The 17,263-nt window shown below is 44.3% G+C and overlaps 1 protein-coding gene across 2 annotated transcripts in view; it reads left to right on the plus strand.

Annotated features, from left to right (window-relative positions):
• Positions 1-17,263, plus strand: part of SLC4A7 (solute carrier family 4 member 7) — a 130,386-nt gene continuing 113,123 nt past the window's right edge. For both annotated transcript variants that reach the window (XM_038759797.1, XM_038759786.1), the window contains exon 1: positions 1-77. In XM_038759797.1, the coding sequence (XP_038615725.1) occupies positions 30-77 (48 nt within the window). In that variant the 5' untranslated portion in view covers positions 1-29. The remainder of the gene's footprint in view (positions 78-17,263) is intronic.

The raw sequence follows: 17,263 nt of genomic DNA on the forward strand, positions 1-17,263 counted from the left end.
GCTCGGCGGCGGCAGGAGGGCGTCGGGCCATGGAGGCGGAGCGGGCCGGGGAGCAGATGAGACCGCTACTCACCCGGGTAACGCGGGGCCGGCGGGCGGGCGGGCGGGCGGGCGGGAAAGGGGACAAAGGCTTTGGGGAGGCCGTGCACCCGCCGGCCCCTCCTCGCCGCTTCTTTGTCCCTGCGGGGAGGGAGCCGGGGCGGAGCCCGCATCCCCGCTCCGGACCCCGGGGAAGCGCGCGATGGGGTCCGACTCATTCATTGCTATTTATTGAGCGCTGACTGTGTGCAGAGCGCTGGACTCAGCCGTTGGGAAGGACCGCTCGATCGGCGACAGCTGGAGGGACGGTCCCTCCCTCCCTCCCTGCCTGCCCGCCCGCCCACCCTGGGGCCCTCTCCGTCCGTCCGTCCGTCCGTCCTGCTGCCCCTCGCCGTCCGCGGAGCGCAGCGCACAGCAGAGCAGCGCAGCGCAGCGCTGCGTGCGGCCCCGGCCGCCTGCTGCCGCCTCTAACCAGACCCAGAGAAAGACCCGGAGAAGGGGGGAAAAAACCCCCACCGTCCGCGTGGAGCCCTTTCCCCGCGCCGATCCCTCCCGGCTGCGTCCAGCCCCGATTGGCTTTGTTCGGGGGATGCCTCCTCCTTTTTCTCCTCCTCCTCCTTTTTCTCCTCCTCCTCCTCCTTTTTCTCCTCCTCCTCCTCCTTTTTCTCCTCCTCCTCATCCTTTTTCTCCTCCTCCTCCTCCTTTTTCTCCTCCTCCTCCTCCTTTTTCTCCTCCTCCTCCTTTTTCTCCTCCTCCTCCTTTTTCTCCTCCTCCTTTTTCCTCCTCCTTTTTCTCCTCCTCCTCCTCCTTTTTCTTCTCCTCCTCCTCCTTTTTCTCCTCCTCCTCCTCCTTTTTCTCCTCCTCTTTCTCCTCCTCCTCTTTCTCCTCCTCCTCTTCTTTTTTCTCCTTTTTCTTCTCCTTTTTCTTTTTCTCCTCTTCTTTTCCTTCTCTTTCTTCTTCTCTTTCTTCTCCTTTTTTTCTTTTCCTCCTTTTTCTTCTCATTTTTCTTTTTCTCCTCCTCCTTTTTCTTCTCCTTTTTCTTTTTCTTCTCCTCTTCTCTTTCTTCTCCTCCTCCTTCTCCTCCTCTTCTCCTTTCTCTTCTCCTCCTTTCTCTTCTCCTCCTTTTTCTTCCCCTCCTTCTTTTTCTTCCCCTCCTTCTTTTTCTTCCCCTCCTTCTTTTTCTTCCCCTCCTTCTTTTTCTTCCCCTCCTCCTCCTCCTCCTCCTCCTTCTCCTCCTCCTCCTTCTCCTCTTTCTCCTCCTCTTTCACCTCCTCCTCTTTCTCCTCCTCCTTTTTCTTCTCCTCCCCTCCTTTTTCCTCCCCTCCTTTTTCCTCCTTTCCGTTTTCCTCTCCTCCATTTTCCTCCCCTCCTTTTTCTTCCCCTCCTTCTCCTCCTCCTCCTTCTCTTCCTCCTCCTTCTCTTCCTCCTCCTTCTCTTCCTCCTCCTCCCCCATCTTCTCCTCTTTCTCCTCCTCCTCTTTCTCCTCCTCCTTTTTCTTCTCCTCCCCTCCTTTTGCCTCCCCTCCTTTTGCCTCCCCTCCTTTTGCCTCCCCTCCGTTTTCCTCCCCTCCTTTTTCCTCCCCTCCTTTTCCTCCCCTCCTTTTTCCTCCCCTCCTCCTCTTCCTCCTCCTCCTCTTCCTCCTCCTCCTCTTCCTCCTCCTCCTCTTCCTCCTCCTCTTCCTCCTCCTCCTCTTCCTCCTCCTTCTCTTCCTCCTCCTTCTCTTCCTTCTTCTTCTCTTCCTCCTCCTCCTCCTCCTCCCCCTTCTCCTCTGTCTCCTCCTCCTTTTTCTTCTCTTCCTTTTTCTTCTCCTTTTTCCTCCCCTCCTTTTTCTCCTCCTTTTTCTTCTCCTCCTCCTCCTTTTTCTTCTCTTCCTTTTTCTCCTCCTTTTTCTTCTCCTCTTTCTTCTCCTCCTCCTTTTTCTGCTCGGCCCCGCGCAGGGAGCTCCATCTCAGCCTCTTTTCGGGGTGACTGTAGCCTCGCTGACAAAGACGGGGGCGGAGGGGCGGGGGGGGGGGCGGCGGTGGTGTCTGTGTGTGTCTGTCAGTGTCTGGGGAGGCCGCCTTGTGTGGGCATGTAAAACACTTCCTGCTCCTACCGAGAATACACGCGGCTTCCTAATTGTGACTCTCTATTTCCATCCTCATCTATGACTCAAAATTCATGTTTTACTCAAAATGGGAAGATTCCCTTCAACTTCCTCAGATCAGGAGTTGCCCTAAAACAGCACGAGAGAGAGATTATGGAGGAGAAGTGTTATCCTCTTTCACAGTTACTACTACTAATGGCATTTATTAAGCACTTGCTATGTGCAAAGCACTGTTCTGAGCGCTGGAATAATAATGATGGCATTTGTTAAGCGCTTACTATGTGCAAAGCACTGTTCCAGGCGCTGGAATAATGATGACATTTGTTAAGCACTTACTATGTGCAAAGCACTGTTCTAAGTGCTAGGGAGGATACAAGGTAATCAGATTGTCTGACATGGGGCTCACAGTCTTCATCCCCATTTTACAGATGAGGGAACTGAGGCCCAGAGAAGTTAAGTGACTTGCCCAAAGTCACACAGCTGAGAAGTGGCGGAGCAGAGATTCGAACCCATGACCTCTGACTCCCAAGCCCATGCTCTTTCCATTGAGCCACGCTGCTTCTCTATTTACAAAGCCGATGATTTAGTAATTATGATGGGCTCCACTTTTGTGCAAAGTACTGGGGCAGATGCAGGATGATCTAATGGGTCCCCAGCTCTGTTGGACTTTCAGTCTAAAGAGGAAGGGAGAGTATTTTCCACACATTGGTCCATGAAATGCCTCTCCTTTGTGTGCCCAGAGCTATAGTGATTTTTCAGCATTCACCACTTGTGTATGTTTTTCTTAAACTGCCTTTGAGGTTGTTTGGGAGAGGGAAAACTAAGTCACAACAGTTGATTTGTTGGGTTAGCATCACGTAGTGGTAGACAGAAATGGGGATGGAATGCCAAGCTCTGTCTTAGTTTACGTATTTACTGATCTTGTGATCTTTAAATAAGACTGTGTTTGATTTAGTTCTGATGCTAAACATTTAATATTTATCTGATGTTAAACATTTAAACAGTTAACATTTAATGTTAACTGATGTTCACATTTAACATTTAATTTCTGAAAAGCTTTGTGACCTAGTGGGTCCAGAAGGAGAATACCAATAACGAAAAGTCACATTTTCTAGGAAAGGCAGGCTAATGACAACCCGTCTAGAAACGTTGGTATTTGGGATTAAAGAACTCCAGCAATGGAACAACAGGAACTATGACTTCCCATGTAGACTAATCCAGGGTTCGTTACTCTGACCGTTAAAAAGTTCTTCCTTAGAGCCAAACAAAATTTCTCCTTTTAACTTATCTCATTTCTTCTTCATTGGTTATCTGTGGAAATGAAAAAACTGGTCGGTGTCAGAGGAATCCTACTCCATGGGAACAAAAGGAGCAATCTTACATTGGAAGTAAGAGACACAGGGGCCCTCTTTCATATCTTTCCTTTTCTCTTTTCCCATACATTTTCCCCTTTTTTTCTTCATTCTTTTCCTTCCATAAGCGCCTCCTATAAGACAAGTGCCTTGTGGGCAGGTAACATGTCTGTCAGCTGTTGAATTGTACTCTCCCAAGCACTCAGTACAGTGCTCTGCACACAGTAAGCACTAAATAAACACAATTGTTTGACTCCTTCACCTCCTTCTCTTCCTCTAAGCTCCATAGTGCTCTGTCCTCAAAATGACAAGTTGGCACCCTGATCAGCCTCCCTTTCCCCTTAAAAATCCTTCATATTTTCAGTTGCAGGTGTGAACTTCCTGAGAGCGATTGGCATCATCATCCCTGTAGGCTCATCTTTGCTCATCTCAAACCTCTAAGAGACCTGAGAGTTTAAGGGAGCCTGAAAAGAATAAGACTTTCGAACTTATCTCCTTGAAGATTGCCTGCCACTCCTAAACTTAATCTTCTTTGTCCCTTACAAAAGCCCACCCCCTTTACTGTGAATGAAAAGTTGGCACCAATGCTTGAAGGCAGTTGTCACTCCTTCACCCTAGCAAAGTGACTTGTTTCTTCAGTTATTCCTTATAGAACTTATTTTCCTCCCCATTTATCATTTTTTTGTCTTTCATTCATTCATTCAATCGTATTTATTGAGCGCTTACTGTGTGCAGAGCGCTGTACTAAGCGCTTGGGAAGTAAAATTTGGCAACAAATACAGACAATCCCTACCCAACAATGGACTCACCATCTAGACAGACACACACAGACACACAAACACACTCTCTCGCCACAGACAGAGATAGACAAAACGAGTTTCCATGGCTCCACCAACTCTTCACTGTTTGCCCTTGGGCAAATCACTTCAGTTCTCTGGGCCTCAGTTTCACATCACTCATTCATTCAATCGTATTTATTGAGCGCTTACTGTGTGCAGAGCACTGTACTAAGCGCTCGGGAAGTACAACTCCTGTACTTATTTCTAAAATGGGTGAGTGAAAGTTGAGTAACCCCAAAGCTCTTATAAGCGTTTTGAGGATCCTGGATAGATGGCCTCTGATATTCGACCTTTATATGTCCCTCACCTATTGATATATCCAGATACTACTGATCTGTAGAAAAGTAGTAAATTATTGATGCATATTTAGCTTCTGGTCAGCTGTGACCTCCAGATCTCTTTCATCGGTCCTTTTGCTTAGCTTCTCCTTCCCCATCCTGTACTTGTAATGCTTCCTTTCTGTCAATCAGTCAATTGTATTTGAGCGCTTACTGTGTACAGAGCTCTGTACTCAGCATTTCGGAGGCTACAGTATATCAGATGACCCCTGCCCACAACGAGCTCACAGTTTGTCCCTACGTCTGCCATGCAGTTACCCCTCATGGGTTTTGTTTGGTTTTTGGGACCATTTTTCTGATTGCTACAAATCAGTTTTGAAATGTATTTGTTTTTCCAAGAGTTAAACATCTCTACTTTCAACTGTGAGTTGGATGAACAAGTTCCTGATATTTTTATTTAGGGCATGAGTAAAGATACTGAAAAGAATCTGTCTCAGAAGTGATCCTTTATTTTCTCAATTTCCTCTTCAAATGCCTATCCTTGGCTTCTTTATTGAACGTTTTATTATATTCAGAGCCATATTGTTGACCAAACGAAGAGTCTAGGCTCCCAAAATTACACTTGCGTCTTCAAAAGATGGGCTAGGAAACTAGAATGGATATTCTGGCCCTGCTATAGACAGGACACATTACCCTTTCAAGGCAACATAATGAGAATTGAGAATTGCTTCTGACTGTTCTATTTTCATTACGCTGCTTGCAGTAGATGGATGACATCCATAAAGGACCAGTTTAAATGAGAGGAAATTAATATTTATGAAATATTTGGTGGTTCTCTGGCACCAATCAATAATATTGAGTGCCTATTGAAGGTTAAGCACTACTAAGCCCTTGGGAGAATTCAAAGAGAGAAGCATTATGGCCTAACGGAAATAGCACAAGCTTGGGTGTCAGAAGACTTGGGTTCTAATTCCGGCTCTGCCAATTGGTTGCTGTGTGAGAAGGCCTCTTGGAGGAAGTGGGATCTTAGGAGTGCTTGGAAGATGTAGAGGAGCATCCCGACTGGGGGATCAGCATGAGCCTGGGATCAGTGCTGTACTCAATTAAAAAAAAAAAGTATTTTTGACTTATTAAAACGATCTCTTTTGTGAACAAAAAGATATAGTGGAGCAGAAGTCATTTTTGTCTTAGATATATAATAATCTGATGTTGGACTGATCCAGAAATATATCTTTCCATTAAATGAGGCTGGGGTTGCCTGACCTCAGTCTTGGGAGTGTAGGTCGCAAAGCTCTGAGAGCACAAGTGATGCAGAAAGGAGAGCAAATAGGGGAAATGCAGGCTCAGTCAGGGAGTATTTCAGGGTTGGGTCACTGTGCATTTACGCTCCAGGCTGTTGCTTTAAGCCGACCACACACATACGTTTTTATGGGGAAGTAGTGGCTTAGGCCAGAGTGGCCACTGCTTAAAATAGAACTGCTGCTCTGACCCCTCCCGGGAACTGGAAGAGAGAACTCTAAAAAAATGAATGTTAGCAATGTCCAGACCCTAAGAATTTCTTATTTTTGTAATTGCACTCTATTGTCAGGGCTGCCATTTAAAAAAAAATCACTTTCAGAAATTCAGAAAGATTTTTGTAGCCTCCAATGAGCCGATATGAGTGGAGGCTAGAAGCTCCATGAGCTTGGGTTGGCTTTGGACCTGTTGAGAAAAATGCCTGATTGGATCCACGCTGGGCTTGGACCAGTGCAGGAAGACTTTGCTTCATGCCTCAATCTTCCTTCTTCCTCTTTTTTTCCTCCCCCTTTTCCTGAGCTGGAGCTACCGTGGCCTAGCATCTCTGGCCCTGCTGAATCATCAAATGCTTGTGGTGCATTTTTATATATGTCTATTGTGCTCTCCTAAGCGCTTAGTACAGTGCTCTGCACACAGTAAGTGCTTCATAATTACACTGGGTGGGTTGATTCATCACATTTGTTGTTTTCCTCTCTGATGGATTAAAAGTCCCAGCAGTTACCTTGACAAGCATCCACAAACCCACAGTGTCTGTGTGGCCTTACTCCATATCTTCGCTTGGATTTGAGGTTGGGTCCCCCCCATTTAGGATTGGACTGGGGTTTGGCTGGAAAAGAGATTTTTCGGTCCATACAGAAACATACATACTGTCCATACAGTTCTTGCAGAAGTGGAGTTGGAAGTGAAGGCTGCTTGGATTTGTCCAGTTCCACAGTTATTTGGACGTATTTTACACTGATGGTAAGATGTCCAATTATTCGTGGAATTTGAAAAATTTCACAATATGGGCATCTAAATATCTTCAGAATAGGGAAGCAGCATAGCGCAGTGGTAGAGCACAGGCCTGGGAGTGGGAAGGTCATGGGTTCTAATTCCGGCTCTGCCGCTTGTCTGCTGTGTGACCTTAGGCAAGTCACTTTACTTCTGTGTGCTTCAGTTACCTCATCTGTAAAATGGGGATTGAGACTGTGAGCTCCGTGTGGGACGGGGCCCGTGTCCAACCCGATTTGCCCGTATCTACTTCAGTGCTTAGTACAGTGTCTGGCACATAGTAAGTGCTTAAAAATACCATTATTATTATTATTATAAATCTATGAAAACTGCAGCATCATTGTATTATTCAATTGGTAGGCAAGGGACTTGGAGTTGAGAGAAGGAAAGAGGATTTTAGTCTTCCCCTTTCTTCATGGTGGCTGACAGTGGTTCAGTTGCAGTTGTCCACTTTCTGTCAAGAGATGTGTTCAGCAGCATTAGGGACAGTCAAAGATAGCAGCTTAGAATCCTTGAAGCTTCAACCAGCCTCATCACTTCTAGACTGTGAGCCCACTGTTGGGTAGTGACTGTCTCTATATGTTGCCAACTTGTACTTCCCAAGCGCTTAGTACAGTTCTCTGCACACAGTAAGTGCTCAGTAAATACGATTGATTGATTGATCACTAGGATGGAACACCAACAGTTCAGCCAATGCAGTTTAGGGAACCTGTTTTGAAAATTGGGACTTCCTACAGTTCCTTAAATGACTGTGGTACCTTAGGTTGTGGGTAGAACAAGGTCTCCTTTGGAAATACCCAGACTTGGTTGTGCATGAATTCGCACATGGACGTACTCCATTTTTCTGGATTTCAGGATCCAGGAACGCTTACTGGATTTGATGTTTCCCTCCTATTTCGCTATCTCCCCTTCTCCCACACTGTTTCTCCCATTTTTTCCTCTGACCCTGTGCTTCTTGAGATCCAGCGCTTTGAGCAGTGCTTGGCACATAGTAAGCACTTAACAAATGCCATCATTATTATTATTATTCAGACTTCTGAATCAGGACCCACTGACAAGCTGTATTGTTCTTGCCTATTATTATAGCTTTGATACTGGAGAAGCATATCCAGAAGAGTTAGTGTTTTCCGGACTCAGAGTTAAAAAGCTGATACTGTTTCGGCCAAAGGTAATTTGGTATTTGGTATTTATTCTAGAGTAAATTGGTGTAGGCAAGCCCTGAGTTGACTTTAATGGTTCAAAAGGATTTTCACATTTCCCCTAAGAAGTATATCCGTCTTGAAGGGTACTGTATTATAAAATCCTGTAACCCTTCTGTGGGTCATGTTTTGAATTTCATTAAATAAAATATGAAGATTGGTCTTTCTGAAATTTTATTCTCACCGGAGCTTGCTTGTTATTCCCGATGGGAGATCCTTTTATCATCATCAACTTTATTTTGGGCATAGGGAAGATTCAGAGAGAGGTGGGGAAGTTTAGCACAGTGGTTTCAGTTAGGGTCACTAGGTAGTATCTAAGGCTGTATTTTCCAAAGGCCAGTTCAGGGCACTTGTCCCAATTCCTACTGTAGGGTCCTGCTCAGAGTGGCAGAACACTTGTTTCAGAAGTCTTTCTGAAGCACGAAAGGGGAGACAGAAAACAATTGACCTTATTTTTTCTCCTAATGTGAAAAGATTGAGTCATCTTAACTGAGCAGCTGCACAAACTAGGTCATTGTAGACAAGAAACGTGTCTACCGACTCTGTTATAGTCTATCAGTGGTAGGCAGTGTCTGTTATATTGTTATATTGCACTTTCCCAGGTGCTTAGTATAGTGCTCTGCAAGCAGTAAACACTCAATAAATACGATTGACTGACTGTTGAATGCTTACTATGTGCAGAATACGCCAAGTATAGTGCTCTGCACATAGTAAGCAACCAATAAATATCGTTAATGGTTTCTTACTGAGAATCTTATGTGTACTCATGTCATTTTGGCTGTATATCAGTCATCTGGGAGTTGGAGTCATAAGAATTTGTTATAAGGTAGATGTCTCCATTTCTCTTTTGGCTTTAGGAATCTATTGTTTAGGGTTTTTTCTTAGGACATGCTTGTGTGTTAGGGAGGTTAGATTTTTCCTTAGGAAGAGACAGTTTGATTTGAACAATCAAAAAACTTGCAAAGAAATATGAGCTCTGAACTCAGGTCTTAAAACATCCTTTTCCCGTGTAAATCTGTAGAAATTGAAAGAAAAAGGTTGCATGTCTACTTTCCTTTTCTCTCTCTCACTCTCATGTAATTTGATCTTTATCTTCCCTAACACATGTTTTCATCACAGCTTTTTGGTTAGGACGTTGTAAGACTTAGGGAGTGTTGGTCTGACATCGCTAGCCTGAACGGATGAGAGCATGAGGGAAACTGGGTATCTTCTTCCTGTCAAAGGCTTCTATTTCCTTGAAAACTGGCCTTCATGTTCTGGAGAGCGATTCTTTTGTAGAAAAAGGTATTCTAAAAATCAGAGGTTAATCTCCTTCTAGCAGTAGCCTTAACTCAGGATGTACTTCCCAAGCGCTTACTACAGTGCTCTGCACACAGTAAGCACTCAATAAGTACGATTGATTGATTGATAGACTCCGCTTGGCCTGGCTAGGCAGGTGTTGGTTAGGTGTTCGGCGGTTCCAAGCAATCCAATGGTTTATGGCCCCAAACTTAATGTCACCGTGGTAGCTTTCCTTCCTTAAATTTCCCTCTCCCCAGCCTGAAGCCAGGAAGCTTTGGGCTCAGCTGCCCTGCAGTGCAACGAGAGATGCATCTCACCCGTGAATGCACTAGAAGTGGCACGTTTCCCAAACGACACTAGCCTTCTGCATGGGATTTATTAGAAAACAAGATTCCAAAAATAATTTACTGTGCCGATGCCTCTCCTCCCACTTCCAGGTTCTCCCTGATCTTGGTGATTACAGTGTTGCAGTTTTCCAGGCATGGTGCCATGATTGAATTCTGGAGCTCCTGCTGGTTATCAAATTGGGTGTAGTCAATCACCAAATTGACTACAGTCTCCCCCCTTCCCGAGAACCATTCAGCCAGGGATATTTCCCTCAGGTGGCTTTGGGTGTCAGAGGTTCCCAGGTGGGTGTCCCTCTATCCCCAGATCTGAGTCTTCTGCTGTCCTCCGCTCATTCAAATTGGTGGCCTCAAGTGATATCTGTCTCACCATTCCTAAAACCAACTCTGTTGCCTTGGAGTCACCAACTTTCCAGAACATGATTTTTATGCTATTACAGGCCAGAGCGACCTGTAATGGAGAATTTTGGGCCCTTTTCTTTCATTAGCTCTGCAGTGGTCCTTGGCAACAGCTGTTACCAAGTTTTTGTGGGCATGGTGGAGTTTCTGAAATAGTAACAAAACCATGAATCCGTCTTCAAGGCCATCATTCGGGTCCAGTGGGGAGGTTTTACCTGGCTCTTCTCTTGCTGATCAGCTGCTTGTAGTGAAAAGCTAGGTAGCATTAATGCCTTATTGTTGATTAGTTTTACATGGCGAAGGGGAAGCAGACCTAAGTGTGAGATTTGCAGCGCTGGTGCCATGTCCGTGGTTTGCAGTAGCGGCTAGGATTATTTTTAAAAAATAAAATAATACTGGAGCATGATGGAGTGGTAGAGGAGGGTGGGGCAGGGAAGCCAGGGGACACACCAGATTTGGGATGTGGAAGTGGAGCAAGATAAATGTTGAAAGTGGGAGTTAGGGGAGAGGATTGATTTATCACCAGGGGCAAGGTTTATGTATGCTACGGTAAATCCACAAATGACACAGGATATATCCCTGCATGGACTGTGGGGTGGCCATAGCCAGAGAGGTACTGTAGTATTGGGACTCTTCAGACCAAAGAGTGGAGGTCACACTTCACTGCTCTAGCTCCAGGTGACTTGCTGTACGCTGATCTTGCCTATCTCACTGCCCACCCCTTTCCCTGGTCCTCCCTCTAGCCTAGGACTCTCTCCTCCTCCATGTACTCCAGACCACTACTCTCCCCACCTTCAAAACCATATGAAGGTCACATGTCCTCCAGGAGGCCTTCCCCAATTAAGCCCTTTTTCTCCTGGCTCCCTCTCCATTCTGTGTCTATGCATCTAGATCTGTGACCTTTGGGCATCTAGTATTTGCTACACTCTCAACCCCACAGCACTTGTGTACCCATCTGTAAACTGTGTATTATAAATTATTTATATTAATATCTGTCTCCCGCCCACTAGAGTGTGAATTCGTTGTGGACAGGGAATTTGTCTACCAACTCTGTATTCTCCAAAGTGCTTAGTACAGTGCTGTGCCCATGGTAAGCTCTCAATAAATGCCATTATTAGTGATGATGATGATGAAGGATGAAGGCTGAGAGGGGCCTTGATTGAAGACAAAATCAGGAAGGGGGCACAGAGTATGAGCCAAGGAGTTGTTCTTCACTTAATCCCACTAAGCAGGATGAAGTTGGAAAGTGATTGGTTCAAAAAGAAATATTTTTTCATTCATTGAGTGGTAAGCATATAGGATTCATGTCCACATGAATCATGCAAAGGCTGAAAATTAACAAGGGTTTGGACAGGATCATGGAACATCCAAAATGATTTATTAGTAGTAAAGTTATGTGGATATAGAGGACAAATTACTGACGTTAAAGAAAATATTGTCGAGGTCCCGATAACTACTCTGTTTAATTAAGGAAGATAACCATCACACAATTCCTCCAATCATCCTGTTGTCATCCAAGACACAACACTGAGCCGACTGAACTGTGAGCTGTCCTAGTAATGGCAGTTCTTAAGCTCTTAGGATTGTTTTTTTTTTCTTATAAATAGCACAGATAAATTCTATTGCATTTGAAGGATCAAGATTGGAAGAATATAAGCCTTGTGAGGGAAGGCTGAAAGGCCCCTATCATTTTTCTACAAAAATGTTCAATCCGTGTTTCCCCACCTCTCAAGAACCTTCCACCACTGCATCAAACAGAAAAGTCCTTACCATTGGCTTTAAAAGCACTCAGTCACTTTGCCCCCTCCCACTTACCTCTCTGTTCTATTACAGTCCAAACCACACACTTCACTCCTCTAGTGCCAACCTATTCACTGAACCTCAATCTCGTCTACCTTGCCATCAACCTCTCGCCCACATCCTGCTTCTGGCCTGGAACACCCTCCCTCCTCTTATCCCACAGACAGTTACTCTTCTCCCACGTCAAAGCCTTCCTGAAGGCACATCTCCAAGAGGGCTTCTCTGACTAAGCCCCTATTTTCTCTTCTCCCACTCCCCTGTGTTGCCCTTGCACTTGGATTTGCTACTTTTTTCACTCCTCTCTCAGCCCCACAGAATTTATGTATATATCTGCAATTTATTTATATTTGTGTCCGTGTCCCCCTCTAGACTGTAAGCTCGTTGTGAGTGGGGAATGTGACTGCCAACTGTGTTGTTTTTTACTCTGCCAAGTGCTTAGTATAGTGCTGCACATACAGTAAGTGCTCAGTCCATGTGCTATATTGACAGATTGTTTGAAAATACCTATGCATGGCCAACATTTCATTCCATATTTATTTGAGACTCTAGTAGCTTCCAAAATAGATCTGTTCAGATACCCAAGATGCCATTGAACATTGCTGCTGCCTCTTCAGAGATTCGTGCCATAGGCTCTCTACTTGATTCGGCTTTTTGTTTAGGGTAGGACTGAAAGGATCTCATCGTTAGTAGAGCATGGAGCTTTGTATGATATTTCAGTAGCCAATGATACTCTTTAATCCAGTCCCCCTCCCTCTTTGCAAAATGAGTAGCGTTAATTAAGGATTCACTGTGGTGATGGAAGAGCATTTCCCCATATGGTCCCAGTAGTGGGCAGTTCTGTGCTCTGATCCACTTGATGTGCTGTTGTGAAGCGTACTCCTCATTTACTCAAGGTGCAGGGCATGTCTTTGCTACTTAGAGTGGAGGCCTATTCCAGGAAGCAACATGGAATATCTGGGAAGATAATAATAATGGTAGTTAAGTGCTTACTATATGTCACACACTGTTCTAAGTGCTGGGGTAGATGCAGGCTAATCAGGTTGGACACAATCCCTGAAAGATGACCAGAGGAGGGAGAGGAGAGAAAGCAAGGTGGCTTAGTGGACAGAGTATGGGCCTGGAAATCGGAATAATAATAATAATAATGGCATTTACTAAGCATTACTGTTCTAAACGCTGGGGAGGTTACAAGATGATCAGGTTGTCCCATGTGGGGCTCACAGTCTTCATCCCCATTTTACAGATGAGCGAATTGAGGTGCAGAGAAGTTAAGCGACTTGCCCAAAGTCACACAGCTGACAATTGGCGGAGCTGGGATTTGAACCCATGACCTCCGACTCCAAAGCCCATGCCGAACTGAGTTCTAATTTTAGTTTCACCACTTTGTGCTCTGTGGCTTCGGGCAAGTCACCTAACTTCTCTGGGCCTCAGTTGCCTCATCTGTAAAATTGGGATTAAGACTGAGCGCCCCATGTGGGACATGGACAGCGTCCAACCGGATTAGCTTGCATCTTAGTACTATGTCTGGCACATAGTAAGCGCTTAACAAATTCTATTAAAAAAAGGTAAAAAGTGTGGTGGACACATGTGATTTACTGATTTACTCACATCTGTCCCCCAAATTCCTGACTTGGGGGTGGGGATGACTGCCAGCCAACCAGCTCTACAAATGCCAGTCAAGCCTTTACTGCTGGGATTCCCCTGAGAGAGGGGTTCAACCCACTTCAGAGAAGCAGCGTGGCTCAATGGAAAGAGCACGGGCTTGGGAGTCAGAGGTCATGGGTTCAAATCCCAGCCCCGCCAATTGTCAGCTGTGTGACTTTGGGCAAGTCGCTTCACTTCTCTGTGCCTGTTACCTCATCTGTAAAATGGGGATGAAGACTGTGAGCCCCACATGGGACAATCTGCTCCCCTTGTAACCCCCCCCCCCCCACCCCCCGTGCATAGAACAGTGCTTGACACGTAGTAAGCGCTTAACAAATAATAATAATAATAATGTTGGTATTTGTTAAGCGCTTACTATGTGCCAAGCACTGTTCTAAACGCTGGATGCCATCATCATCATCACTTGCAAAGAAAGCAGCCCCTTAGGTGTGTGAATTAATACATGAGTTCATTATAAATTTTTCCAATAGATGGAGCTATTTCAATTCAGTGTATTTTTGTGAATCAGTACTTATATAATCGGTTTTTAATGTCTTTTCCTGTGCATCTGTTTTTATTTTTATATTTTTGAAGTTCATGCACCCCCCCCCCCCCCCATCCCCGCCATTTCCTGGTTTCCTCCTCTCTGATTTCCCTATCTGTGGTTGTGTTTATGCAGGTGCTTCTTTTAGCCAATTCTCTATCTCATTCATGCGGTGCTATCGTGTAGCTTTGCATCCCACCTCTTCCCTCATGATATTTGCAGTAGGAATGGTTATCATTTTATTTTCCATGTGTGTAGTAGCAGCATCCTTCACGAATGATAGGACAAGATTCTGTCTTGAACCCAACTCTCCAAGTTGTTCTGTAAAAGCTTGAAGTACAGCATATCCACCTTTTGTCAGGAGTGAAAGCTCATCAGGACTTAAATTGTCTTCTGGTTAGCCTCTGATTTCAATGAGGTGGTATTCATTTTTTTTTCATTGGAGGATGAAAAAGCAAAAATTGTACTTAAAAATGAAAGCCAAAATACTATTCCTACTATATTTGCAGTAGGAATGGTTATCACTTTCTTTTCCATGTGTGTAGTAGCAGCATCCTTCACGAATGATAGGACAAGATTCTGTCTTGAACCCAACTCTCCAAGTTGTTCTGTAAAAGCTTGGAAGTACAGCATATCCACCTTTTGTCAGGAGTGAAAGCTCATCAGGACTTAAATTGTCTTCTGGTTAACCTCTGATTTCATTTTTTTCTGTATTCATTTTTTTTTCCATTGGAGGATGAAAAAGCAAAAATTGTATTTAAAAATGAAAGCCAAAATACTATTTTCAAAAAGAAAATAGTATTCTTTTGAAGTGATTTTATTTATCTTATTTGCTATGGCTTGAGTAACCAGATCTACTGGGTTATTTTTTCAGTTTGTGATTTAAAGTAAGCCTTCTTCAGGGGTTTTTTTCATTCCAAAAGATCCTTTTATCACCTAACTGAACATTCTAGACCCAGTTAGATTAAAAAAAAAGTGTGTGTGTGCGTGCATCTTTTAGCTTGGAGTTGAGGGATTCGGACTACCAGGATTGATCCTAGAAGACTCAAGAAGAAGAGCTCAGACCTGACCCTACCTGTCCAGGCTCACGGGTCAGGGGCTCCAACGGCTAGGAGGAGGTAGGTCTATTTGCCCCTTGTCGGGGCTCTTGGACTCCCTCCTGGAATTTCCAGATCCTGTATGTGTGTGCGTGCAGTGCAGTGATGCAGTGTTCCCCTTGAATGTGCTCAGTAATCCTCAGGCATGCAGCGGAGCCCAACCGAAAGAACACTGGGCTGGGGATCAGAAGACCCGGGCTGTAGTCCCAGCTCTGCCACGGGCCTGCCACGGGACCCTGGGCAAGTCATTTAATATCTCTGCATCTTAATTTCCTCATCTTTAAATAGGGATAAGGTAGTTTGTGAGCCCCTCGTGGGACAGGGACTGTCTGTGACCTGCTAACCTTGTATTTACCCCAACACATAGGACATTTTAAGTGCTTAATATAAGCAGTTGCATACAGGCTGCATGTACCGGTTTTGTCCACATGTTGATCAGACAACTGAGTCTGTCAATCAGTGGTACTTATTGAGCACTCATCATGTGCAGAGCACTGTACTAAGCACTTGGGAGAGTACAGTACAACAGAATTGACTGACACTATCCCTGCCCATAATGAGCAATTACAGTTGTTTATGCTCAAGTCCTTCATTCCCTAAATCCTTTTTCCCCTTGGTAAGTTCAGGCCCCATCAGTGTGGTGAAGGATTAGTTTCCTGAGTGGCTGAAGTTTAGAATTTCAGTCCTAACAGGGACGTATCCTGGGGAAATACTAGTAACCATTTATGTAAATTATATTTGCTAAAATAGTTTTTATTCATTCATTCATAGAAATCTTTTCACAAGACATACTCCTCATTACTGATAATAAGGTAGAAAATAATTTACTAAGCATATACTATGTGCTAAGTGTTGGTCGATACAAAGTTATGAGTTGGACACAATCTCTGTCCCTCATGGGGCTCAAAGTCCACTTTATCCCTATTTTATTGATGAGAAAACTGATAACTTTTAGACTGTGAGCCCACTGTTGGGTAGGGACTGTCTCTATATGTTGCCAACTTGTACTTCCCAAGCGCTTAGTACAGTGCTCTGCACACAGTAAGCGCTCAATAAATACGATTGATGATGATGATGATAAGGTGCCTCCACAGAAAGTGAGGAGTCTGGTTGCTTAGCACAAGGTCCTTTTTTTGCCTTATTTGATAATGTCCTTTTTCTTCACCAGGAGAAAGCATATGGTAGAAATACTTCTTTTATCACTAGCTGAATATCCAATGGTTGTGCTAATATTTTATTGTGATTTCTTACAATATCTACCAGTAGCATGTTTAATAATAATGATAATAAATAATCATTATTATTATTATAAAGTGCCGTCGAGTCGTTTCTGATTCGTAGCGACTCCATGGATGTACTTTCTCCAGAGCGTCCTGTCCTTTGCCATAATCCACAACCTTTCTAATGGTTCTTCCATTATTGTTGTTGTGGTCTCTATCCATCTAGCTGCTGGTCTGCCTCTTCCACATTTTCCCTGGACTTTTCCTAGCATTAGTGTCGTCTCCAGAGAATTCGTCTTCCTGATTGTGTGTTCAAAATATTCTAATCTAAGTCGTCATTTGGCCTTCCAAAGATCACTTTGGTTTAATTTACTCTAAAATCCATTGTTTGTCTTTTGAGCAGTCCGTGGTATTAGCAAAAGACTTCTTCAACAAATAAATAATCATGGTATTTGTTAAATACGCAATGTGCCGTACACTGTACTAAGCACTGGGGTAGATATAATCAGTTTGGACACTGTCCCTGTCCCGTATGGAACTCAAGTCAGTCTAAGGGCCAGATATTTCACCAGTCACTTTACAGATGAGAAAACCGAGAGACAGAGAAGTTAAGCAACTTCCCCAAGGCCATACAGCAGGCAAGTGGCAGAGTCAAAATTAGGACCCAGGTTCTCTAACTCCCAGGCCCGTGCTCTTTCCTCTAGGCCATGCTGCTTCTCAATATTTAAAATCCCAAATCCTGGATTAAATAAATTCAAAAAAGCTCCCTCTAGCTCATTTGGGGTGTTTTACATTAGGCTACATGTGTACATATGTATGTATACATTTTTCTTCCTCTCCTGTACCCAGTGCATC

The sequence above is a fragment of the Tachyglossus aculeatus genome, chromosome 2, assembly GCF_015852505.1.
Source record: "Tachyglossus aculeatus isolate mTacAcu1 chromosome 2, mTacAcu1.pri, whole genome shotgun sequence".
Taxonomy (NCBI): domain Eukaryota; kingdom Metazoa; phylum Chordata; class Mammalia; order Monotremata; family Tachyglossidae; genus Tachyglossus; species Tachyglossus aculeatus.